General features: G+C 40.4%; 1 protein-coding gene across 1 annotated transcript; it reads right to left on the reverse strand.

The window, feature by feature from the left end:
* Positions 1-72: 72 nt before the first annotated feature.
* LOC138193819 (acetyl-coenzyme A synthetase 2-like, mitochondrial) lies at positions 73-10,924 on the reverse strand. The gene is made up of 14 exons (XM_069142064.1): positions 10,499-10,924; positions 10,144-10,240; positions 9,868-10,067; positions 8,851-9,026; positions 8,209-8,361; positions 7,669-7,816; positions 6,763-6,900; positions 5,634-5,726; positions 2,093-2,205; positions 1,426-1,552; positions 1,203-1,330; positions 665-728; positions 459-580; positions 73-357 (listed from the first exon to the last, which is right to left on the reverse strand). The coding sequence occupies exons 1-14, from the start codon at positions 10,812-10,814 to the stop codon at positions 190-192; spliced, it is 2,043 nt and encodes a 680-aa protein (XP_068998165.1). The 5' UTR covers positions 10,815-10,924; the 3' UTR covers positions 73-189.
* Between the last annotated feature and the right edge of the window lie 856 nt (positions 10,925-11,780).

Genomic DNA, 11,780 nt, shown 5'->3' on the forward strand with positions numbered 1-11,780 from the left:
GATACTACATACAAATTGTTCTTTACCTGATTTCATAAAATGTTTATATCTGCAATAAAAACGACATATTTGGTCATTAAAATCATTTTTCATACAAAGGCACAAGTTTGGTTAATTGAAAAAGTGAGTTGTGAAATAGCAATAGTTCTTCTTTGGATTTTGAGGTGTTCAGGAAAAACATGTTGATGGTCATTGTTTGCTTAAGAGTTTAAGGTGACCCTGAATGATCTCCTGAACTGCTGCGGGATCATCCAGCGTGCTGAGGTCACCCAGACCGTTGGAGTCGCGCTCCACGACTTTGCGCAGCACCCGCCGCATTATCTTCCCGGAGCGTGTCTTTGGCAGATGCTGGACAAACTGTGACGACGATCAAAGAATGGCCAAGTTATTACGTAAAGTCAGTCTTAAATGTCAGTTTGTCTAGCTATCTTATTTAAAGTCAGCGGGGCAGAATTTACCTGGATGAAGTCCGGACAGGCGTACTTGGCGATTTTTGTAGACACTATGTTGTTTAGCTGCCTGGACAAGTTGGCCTCCTGCTCGTCGACGTTCTTTTTAAGCACCACAAAGGCATACACACCTGAGGAGGCGAGAGAGAAACGTGTTTATAGGTCCTTGTAAAACACAACATTTTTTTGAACCAATTGACACTTGTGTTGCTCACCTTGGCCTTTGATGTTATGCGAGTATCCAATGACGGCAGATTCAGCCACTGCAGAGCACTGATTCTGTTACAGAAATCACAATCAGGGTCATCTCTACATTTTATAGTTTAACTTCTACAGTTTTAGAAAATATATGTCTCTTTCGTTAAACATTTAAGGGAAAGACAATGAAACTGAGATATCTTCAACACTTCATAGATGTCCTCTTTCTTCTTTTTTACTTTTAAATATAATTGTTCTCATGATTATATTGCTTGACCATGTTTGGGAACACGGTTTCATATCAAACTATGAATATGACTATAATTTTGAGACACACTACAATAGAATAAATTAAATATTTTGAGAAATATAGGATGGATTACCACAAAATTTAAACATGGACAATCTTTGTCCAATGTGTCTTAAAAATACTCTTCAGTTTGAAGTTAAATACACTTAAGTCATTAACATTGAAATCAATGAATATAGCATTATTTATAAAGTAAAGTAGGTTTGACTGACTTGAGCCTATTGAATGCAAGTCATCGATCTTACCACCGCGTCCTCTATCTCTGCTGTCCCAATCCTGTGACCGCTGACGTTAATGACGTCATCAAGGCGGCCAGTGATCTGGTAGTATCCCTCCACTGAGCGATAGGCACCGTCACCGGTGAAGAAGTAACCTACACAAATACAGAGGGAGTTAGAGACTGTATAGTTTTCTCAGAAAACACCATGAAAACCGAGGCTGTTTGTTCCTGAACACATCATATTGTACCTGGGTAAGGCTGGCAGTAGGTCTCAATAAACCTCTGGTGGTTGTTGTGAATAGTTCTGGCCATACCAGGCCAGGGCTGAGCTATACACAGAGCTCCAGATGTGTTGTTGGAGGTCAGAACTTTGTCCTGGGGAAATCCAAAACAGCAAAATGTTAACACAGAAAACAGAAACGTGATAATGAGTTAATTATAATCAATGTAATTAGTGCCAATAAAAACAAGTCCCAGAATTGCACAATTAGTGTACGTCTCGTAGTAACAGTCGTACAAAAATATTCCTCTGTGACACGAAACCGGCACAGTTGGAGTGTTTTAAATGCCACATTAAACCCTGTAAATGCTGAAGCTCCCTCAAATCCTTCTGTGTGTTTCGGTTGCGAGGGAGGAAAAGAGATCAGATCAGACACCACTCCAACTGTCTGCACAATCTGTGCATCGCAAGAGCGTAAGCAACCTCAATAGCTGTAAAATAGTGCGACAGATTTCTAATAGGGAGTTTGGCACGCACAGAGTACGACTGATGGGTGGGAGCAGGGTGGGTATCAAAAGTGACACAGCTGGTGACTAGTTTATAATCCTAATCTGACCCTCTCCTCCAGGCCGTTCTCAGCCGTCCGACACACACACACACACACACACACACACACACACACACAAGCACCTGACCTCAGTGTCCATGAGCACTGGTTTAATGCCAAAGAAGGGTCTCATGGCCATTCCTGGGACAATCTCTGCGTCTGGGTCTGATGGCCTTGGGGCGATGCAGATGCCACCTGTCTCTGAGAACACACAGCAAAACAAAACAAGAGCATTTTCACTGAAGGATAAACATGATTTTATTCTCTAGTCAACAAATTAAAATATAAACATCGAAATCAATAATGTGGAAATCAATTTTTTTTCCAGTTCTTATTTATGTACCCTGCCGATGCAACTCCAAACCACCCGGATCCTACTGAAGATGAAAACCTTTAAAAATGCATCACAAATACATAGTTTCGTTTTTCTAAAGGCAAAGCAATTTCATAAATGAGCTGATCACTGCGGGTTTCAAACAAAAGATACCCTAACAACAATACAAACAAAAAAATTGTTTTGGGGGACTACTTATTGCTGTGGATGAACACACATTTTTGAGTATTTACAGCAGCGGGAAGGTGCATGAGGGACTGACTCAAAATCAACTTTAATTTCAATTTAATGTGCTGTTCCACAAGGGTCTATTCTTGGCCCACAGTTGTTTTCAATATTTAGTGTATTTGATCCTTCTCTTCACATAATGCAGAATCATCTTGTCTTCCCATCACTGTTATGCAGATGACATAAACAAAACAATCGCAGGCTAAATAATATCTTGCCTGCGTCAGTGATATTAAATTAAACTGCCAGTAATAGATGCAAACACATTAATTACCCTTATGATACCCTGCTTTGCTATGAATTATATGAATGAATAATTCACTTCCTTTGTACCTAAATCGATGGACGGGGCTCTGCTGGTCATTCCTGGGTTTCAGCTGGTGATCAGTAATGATCGGCTAAATCCTTAAGGTGACTTTGCTGGGTTTTATCATCCCATTTTTGCCATCTAATTGTATCTCCAGTGTTTTATGATCTCTATGTTTGTTTTATCAAAGCATTTTGGAAAGAAAAGTTATATATCAATAAAAGATAATTGTTTTTGGAAGAATAGGAAGAGAAAAAAGGTAAGCGACAGAGCTGAATAACAGTTTGTGAGTCTGCCCTTCTCGTTGCTACAGATGTAGATTGTGGAATTACAGCCATGCTAAGTAAATTAAATGCAATTAGGTTTGCATGGATCTACGGGACTCTGGTAATCCGCGTGGTGGTGTTGGTGGCAACAGTGGTGGAAACAGCAGAGAGGGCCCGTTATAAAGTAGGACACAACAGATGATCCGACAATAGCATTAGCAACTGGCATCCTGTTCACATAAACTGTAACTGTGAGACTTGTGGATGAGAGTGCCTCCCAGAAATAATTCTAAATCTATTAAACACGCTTATTAGCTTCCTTGTTGTGTGATACTAGTTTTGTACATCTGTCCAGTCAATATAAGCTGCAAGCACATGGAAAAAAACTGCTAGACAAGCTTGTAGCTAGTCAGGTGGATCGGTGGATTTATTGGGTTTCCCTGTGTTTCCAGTGTCTATGCTAAACTAAGACAACTGGCAGTTTGTTATAGCTGCATATTTAGCATCCAAAAATTAAGTGTCATATTAATCTTCACATTTAAGGCTTGCTTGAAAATAAGAGTTCGAACATGTACAACTATTTTTGTTCCTTCATTTGTGTTGTTTGAAGCTACGGTGGTTCCTGCACCCTCTCACCTCTCCTGCCCGATGATCCAACACAGTATAGTATGCCAACAGCGGATCAAAATTAATTTTTCTCTTTAAACAGGCTACTTGCTTCCAGATCAACCAAATGGCATTTATGAATAATGCCACTTAGCCCTAATTGAAAACACTGGTCCAGGAAAATAACATAAAAACATAATCCTTTTTACTGAAGTAGGGTATTTGGGTCATATCTGTGTCTGTAATTCTCAAGCTCATGAGGCTCTGATGTTTAATTATCATCAATTAATTATAGATTTTTGCCATTTGTATGGTAATTAACACGGATTTGCTCCATTTGGTCATTACTCAATCTAATTTAGAGGTACTGAGGATGAAATACATAGAGTCAGTTGGGTCCAGTGTTCGTCTGGAAAATGTACGTTACCGGCAAATTCAGCTGATGGCCAACATATTGTCATAATGTCCCATTGTAGGCGGCATTTGTGGAAGCACAGTGGTTATTTTGGAGTCACTTCAGAGGTTATCAGTTGAGGGTGAAGGACAGTTTTTCTGCAAGTTTGTTATGTCCCACCGAGTGGAAATAATTATACTGTCAGAGAAAAGTATTCTGCTTTAATCCGTACAGTCAGTAAAGTATAATTATTGATGAGGGCAGAAAATATTAGAGTTAATATATTTCAGTTTGTTTAGAGTCTTTCTTGGCAACAGGGATCCATTTTGTCAGCTGACTCTTCTGGCAGCTACAATCTGCATCCTGGTGGGTGAAACCTATCCAACTGCAATGTTTGAACGTTAATAGGTGGGAAAAAAATGTAACACCCTGTTTGTGTTGATGTTGCCGATTATGAATATTCAATTGAGATCATTCCACTGTTTTCCTGTGCTGCTCCTGAAAAGATGTTTAGCAAAACATCTGGTTTGTTTCTGGAGTCCAGAAGTATTCAAAAATGTCCCTCCCTTGCAGGCATGTGTGCGTATCCATGTGCATTAATATTGTGCACGCACACACACAAACAAACACACACAAACAAACACACACACACACACACCACACACCACACACACACACACACACACACACACACACACACACACACACACACACACACACACAACTGTTATGTAACACTGTTATTATCGGAGGGAAAGCGCCGCCTGCTCTCCCCTTTAAGATGACTGTTTTAGTGCTCCCGGACGTGACTGCATTCGGGGAAGAGTTCATGAACTTAACTTCCCATTGTGGAGGCGGAACTGTAATTGTGCTGACCAGCCACTGAAGTAGACCTTAAAACTCACAGAACTAGAAATGAAACCAATATGAGCACAAAGAATGACTTCGGTACTACTGCTGGCTGAAATAAGGAACCAGTTCTTCTAACCGAGCTGAAACAGCACAATAATATAAAAAAAATGAAACTCTAATCTGGAGAGGACAAAAAAATGGAAATAGTTTACAGTTAAGCATTAAGCCAATGCATCGTTTAGTCCTTTTAACATTTGTATTTAGCATGGAATTAATTAAATCAATCAATCTTAATAATTAATTGGCTACAGCTTCTCAAATGTAATGAAAGACTTTGGATTGGTAGAAAGGAAATGTTGTGGATTTAATCATTGATTAAGTTTTATGTTGTTGTGCTAATTGATCAATAATGTGGTTATTAATATGAGACAGTTGGATAACACATTTTTTCTTTTTCCTTGTTTTCCCACTTTCAATTTCTGAGAAATGAGTGATTTTGAGGCCTGAAACTGGGCTATTGTTCATGTGTTACCTTCAAATTTTGAAAAGAGTATTGTTCCTGTACTGTACTTATACAAGAACTCACATCAATTTTGTTGAAAATAACTAATAAATTCCACACTTCAGTGTATTCGGAGTTACCGGTTTGCCACCAGGTGTCCACCACAGGACAGCGTCCCTCTCCGACCACTCTGTGGTACCACTCCCACGCTTCGGTGTTGATCGGCTCCCCCACTGCAGACAGACAAGTGCATCTTAAATCATATGATGGCATTAGATGTTGGTTTTGTTTTTCTGTAAAATCATGGTTTTTTTTGTTGGTTAGGAGGAGGATTTAAAGTTCTGATGTTAAGCTTCGTGTGCATTGGACTTAAGACTCATGGTTCAATGAGACGTGTGTGTTCCTGCTTTGCTTTGGACACTGAGGGACACTCAGGCACGTTGAAATACCAGCCCAGCTTGACTTTGAGTATACATTAGGTATGTAACACGTGTGTCCTTATAGGAAAGGAATTTTTCTTATAACGCTCCACTAAAGGACACAAACACTTTACACACCAGAGGGTAGTCTTACATGTGATTTTGTCCTGTGTTCTATGTACAATCTGTATGTACATGACACACTGCCTTAAATTATTTGACATATCAAAGTGAAAATGGAAATTATATGCAAACAAAAGTAACCGCTTCACTCAGATTGCAGCTGCAAGATTACAAAACTCTGAGAGGGACGCTCTAAAAAACATGCTGTACGTAACATCAGCTTTCATGAACTTGTAGTTGTTATGCCTTCATGCATGTCCCAGGCTCGTGAACACGATATCTGAGGAACGCTTTTAGGGAAGTTCTTCAGTAGTCATAAGTCACACATTGGTCAAAAGTCAACCTCATGTCTATCCCATTTTCCTGTCCCGTTCTTACGAATATGATACCTCACGAACACCTTGAGGGACTTTCTTCAAATTTGGCACAAATGTGAACTTGGGACTCAAGGATGAACTGATTCGAATTTGGGGATAAATTTGTAGCTTGAATTGCAACATAGCCATGTGCATTATTCAAAACATACACTGTTACTACACTCCAGGCATGAAATTTAAAAGTTCACATTTTGTTTGTATACCCAAATAAGTTCAGATAATATGGTTCAATTGTGGAGTAGCCATCTTGTACGATTGCCTGATTGCTTGTGTTGCTCCTTCGAATGTTGTTGAGTGAGAACCAAGTGGCAAGAAACTCGTACTCTTTCTAAGCATCATGTTTCACATACCAGAGCCGAGAGTTTTGAGAGTGGAGCGGTCGTATGTTTTCACCCACTGGTCTCCGTACTTGAGTAGCAGGCGGATTGCCGTGGGAGCCCCGTAAAACTGGTTGATCTTAAGTCTCTCAACCATGTCCCAATATCTTCCTGTGAAAAAGAAAACGTGTTTACATTACAATGGTTTAAAGAGATATTCTACCATATGTTGAGGTCAAACTGAAAATCTTAAATCTGAATCAGAAATTAGAGATTAAAATTTAAACCTGAGAACTAAAGACTTGAACTGCAGAGGGCTTTTAGCCTTTAATGTGCTGCTGTTTCCCTTTAACAATAACAGGGAGTGGGTGACGGCGGTCCTGGCTGCTGTGTATACAGAAGCTGCTAATTTTAGTGTGGAAAGTATGGCCAAGTTCAACAGTTATTCATAGACAGAGATACAAGCAGAGTTCGTGGAAAAGACGGGGTAACTGAGTATGTGCCAATACGCTTCATACACAACACAAGCATCCAAAAAGATGTCTCTGTAATAATACCATGAGAACTAATAGACATCTACTTATTTAAATAAATGAGTCGGAGGATTTACTGTGTAAGTGTGTAAGTGGAGGCGTTCTTTTGTAATGTAATATTGTAATATTTGTTCCTGTAAATTACATTTGTCCAAAAAAGGGGAATTAGAGGGTCTTATTTTATTTTAGGTCTTAGGACTTTTTTTAATTTATTTTTTTATGCAAACAGTGCTGAAGTCTTTCGGTATTTCCATCAAATAAAATGTTTACCTCCACAATCAATAACAAATTACTGGCAGCCACTGAGATGCTTTGATTAATATTATAATCTCTTATTTGCATATGAGGAATCTTAGAGCATCATGATGGTGTTATTAAAATCCAGTCCAGCTGCTGGCGTTCATACCTGGGTCGGGGTAAATGGGAGTGCTCTCAAACAGGACAGTGGTTCCTCCGTTGACTAGAGGCCCGTAGACGCTGTAAGTGTGTCCTGTTATCCAGCCAATATCTCCCATACAGCCAAACACATCTCCGTCGTGGTAGTTGAAGACATACTGGTGATGAGAAGGAAACATTAATCGGATAAAAACAAACACAGATTACCATTATAGAAACTAAATTTGTAATTAATATGCTTAGAGTTGTGCTTCAGAGATTGACTGATGGTATGTTGTTCCATTTTATGCTGGTAATAACCCTTTTAAGCTGTGCATGCATGTAGCTATAAATACATCTTGAGCTCACTGCATTACATAAAACCCATCGTGCAAAAAGTGGAGGAAACTCCTTCTGTAATCTGCCGTGACCAGGCTGCAGATGCTCACACAGGATTATGGATCGCAGTTTGGCAATCCGTGGCCTTCGCTGGCGTACAGCAGCAACACACTGTATGTTGAGAAAATTTTAAAAAAAGTCTGATCTGTGACTTTTGGTGGTCGCTGTTTACCCTGTGTGTGAGTGCAGCATACAGCAGGTATCCAGCCTGAGTGTGGACCAGGCCTTTGGGCTTCCCTGTGCTGCCTGATGTGTAGAGCAGGAACAAGACGTCCTCGCTGTTCATGGCCGCAGGCTCACACACCACGTCCTCCTTCAGCATCTCCTGCACAACGCATCAATTAGCACAGCAATAGAACCACAACTGAACAACCTTCATTGATTTTTTTTCTTGTACGACGTAGATGGACGGCGCACGTGATATAACCTTCGAAGATGTAAACGGAGAAACTAATAAATTAACATTCAGGCTAAAATAATTAGTTGACGGAACAATCCCACAATGTAGTAGCAGTTTGGGCAGTTTTAATTGTATATCACACGATTTTCCTCGGCAGGTTATGTTTACTCAGATGTATTGGAAGTGAAATTTCCATTTTTGTGTCAGCTAATACACCTCGTGGTGAGATGATTCTGTCGACAGCTGCTTCGAAAGCACTTTAGAAATAAACTGATTAGCTGCTTGGTTATTTTCTAAGTACTTTATTGAGCAACAAATACCAAACTTTCCACAAAATCGTTCGTCATCTTAGCAAAAAGTTTGTTTTGTATGAGACATTTTCAATGAGTGCTGACTGGCTCTCTCCTCTCTCACCTCCTCCATGGCGATGTCCTTTGCTGTCATGGTGACCTGCTTTTCTGTTCTCATAGCAACAAACACCTGCTGAACTGTTGGACAGCTCTGCACCGCTTTGTCCACCGTCTTCTTCAGCTCTGTGACCTTACCGGCCCTGACGCCCTGGTTCACTGTGATGACGGTGCTGGACTGAGCTACAAATGGGATGCGAATGAGAATTAAAACTTTTTTTTTAAATTTTTTTTTTAAAGTGACTTCAAGTTTCTTTGCTTTTTAATTAAATTACATTTTCAATTTAAATCCATCTTCTTTAGTAAATGCTACATAACTGTGACAGATAAAAGTTACCTGTTTTATTATTTCACAAAATACATTAAAGACAATAGAGTTTAACAAACGTTCGCTCTGATAAATGGGAGGATTCGATCGTAAATTACAACTACAGTCAGTACAAAAAACACAGTAGTTTGGTGCGAAGTTGGCCTGTACTCATTGTTAATTTTCCTACCCTCATAGCGACCAATACATTCATAAAGAAATGCAGAAAATCGATGCAAATCTAAAATAAAACAACATATATATACTCACATCTCTTAAGAGCTGCCCTGGTCAATATTTATACATTAACAACAAATAAAAATACTTTTTATGACATGACAGGTGCCTGTCATAGTGACAAACCAACAAACATGTATCACCTGCAGTGACGATCTGGCTCTGTGGAGTTTTTATTTTTTATTTTTTAGAACCTTTCAGCTCATTGTTTTGGTTTTCCTGCCTGCATCTTTACTGTGGTTCAGTCTAAAAGCTCTTATCACTCTTGTTTAATTTGTTCTTTGGTCACTTGTGGGAAGTAGAAAACATTGAAACCACACAGTTACACCACCATAATGTTGGCAAACAGCTCGCTATTTAGACACCGAGCAGACACAGAAGAGAACAGAGTGGAAAGATCACTTTCCCAGTACATCCGACAGGTGCAGCTTTAAAACGTTTGTGACAATCACCGTCAGCAGTTCAGTCACCCCGTCTCACCGTCTCTGATTCGCTCTGCGAGAGCCTCTGCGCTGAAGCCTGCAAACACCACGTTATGGGCAGCACCAATACGGGCACAGGCCAACATGGACGCCACAGCCAGAGGGCAAGAGGGCATGTAGATGGTGACGCAGTCCCCCCTCTTCACGCCACGACGACGTAGCAGGTTGCCCACGCGACATGTCAACTCCAGCAGCTCTCTGCAAGGACAGGAATGAACTACCTCAGAAGGAAGTAACATCAATATCAATGCAACGCTAACTCCAAACTACTGACCTGTAAGTGTACTTGACCTCTGACCCCCTTTCATCTCTCTCCCAGATCAAGGCCACCCTCTCAGGACAGGTGTGCACGTGACGGTCCAGGCAGTTCACTGCAGAAAGACAACACATAAACAGAGATGGAAACTGTCATCAGAGTGCTCATCACTACATGTTTCCTTCAAGGCATCGTTTGACTAGATGAGGTCATAGTGACTGGTTTAAATGGTGATGCCTTCACTGTCTCTGGACGAGTGTTTCAAAAAAAACAACAACATGGAAAACTGTTAGTAAACCTGCCTAAAATGCAGATCTATTTCCACACATCTGATTACTGGTCATATACTATTTAAATGTGACGATAACCTTACCGGACACGTTCAGCTTTCCTCCCTCAAACCACTTTATCTTGCCCCGGCTCAGGTCACAGTCCTGGACCGTGTGGAAAGGACTGATCCAGCTGAGCCTGTGGCGCGCCACCGCGGCCCAGAAGCGCTCACCGTTAGACACGGAAAACTCCTGCAGCGCCGCGCGGCTCGACACTCCTTCAAAGCCCGCAGCCTCCGGCATGAACGCCGCTGCGTTACATCTACCCCTCCGACCCCAAACACGGAAATAACATGTGAAGAGCCGACGGCTGAAGAAAGCAGCGATGTACTTCGAAGTGCATCCGTAAGGCAGCCGCATACTGTCAGTGGAAGTCCTCCGTGCCGTCCGAAATATGATTGCAAACCATTTCGGTGACTGTTAAGCGATTATGGAAATAACCCCGCTCAGCTTTAGTGAAAACTTAGAAACTCCGGAGAGGAAGGGCTTGAGAGGAGTCATCATTTAAAGGGCGGTGCAAAACAATATTCAGAAACTTTCTTCCGGGAAAGTGGTCTAAGCTGCGGGTGGATTTCAACATGTCGGAAAAGAAATTGGGCTACATTTATAACAAACAAACAAAAACAAAAAAAAGTACAATTAGTGACAATTAAAGATCCCCTCCGCGCATTTTCAGACAGATTATGTGCTTTGATTAGTAAATAAGAATATGCAAATATTGGTCATGTAAATTTAGGAGGCTTCAAGTTTCCATATAATTTAAGTATCTTTGTGTCATTTGATACAGGGCTGTTTCTGGGTATTTTGGTGTCCAAGGCTAAACTTCCTCTTGGCTCCCTGAGGAGTCCGATTTTTTTTTCCTTTCAAAAACGTTTGCATCATTAATTTTACAAAACCTTTGAATTTCAAATTGAACTGTTAGCAGTTTCACTTAATTCCGATTCACATTATGATTTAGAACATAACTTGATTATTTATAAGATTCAGACACTCAACAACTTCAGCATGAACAAAATATAGAATATTTCAAAGAACAGCAGAAGTCCAGGTGTATTTACCTGCAAAATACCACTGAAACAGACACAAAACAACCACTTTCTCACTTTGTTCACTGCTGCTGCTGTTCTACTGAAACTTGCCTGTTTCAATTACATTTGTGTTTTAGTGTGTAGATCATAATTTTCCTAAACCTACTTTTATTTCAGTATCAGCTATTTAGTGCAGTGTCTTGTTTTTTTTGTTGGTTAGTTGGTTTTAATGCCAGGGGTGCATTTGGACATCAGTGACCAAAGCAGATCAGGAGCAACCACCAAAAAATGTCTTCTG

The sequence above is a fragment of the Embiotoca jacksoni genome, unplaced genomic scaffold (genome assembly GCF_022577435.1).
Source record: "Embiotoca jacksoni isolate LCO1_2020_lvr unplaced genomic scaffold, fEmbJac1.0.p SCAF_96, whole genome shotgun sequence".
NCBI lineage: Eukaryota > Metazoa > Chordata > Actinopteri > Embiotocidae > Embiotoca > Embiotoca jacksoni.

Bases quoted from the DNA above. Each gene is read 5' to 3' on its own strand.
- LOC138193819 (XM_069142064.1), bottom strand. From the start codon at position 10,814: ATGCGGCTGCCTTACGGATGCACTTCGAAGTACATCGCTGCTTTCTTC. The intron at 7,817-8,208 runs GTAAACAGCGAC...TCTCATCACCAG, and splicing joins ATGCTGCACTCACACACAGG to TATGTCTTCAACTACCACGA. The intron at 358-458 runs GTAAATTCTGCC...TCGTCGTCACAG, and splicing joins CCTGTCCGGACTTCATCCAG to TTTGTCCAGCATCTGCCAAA.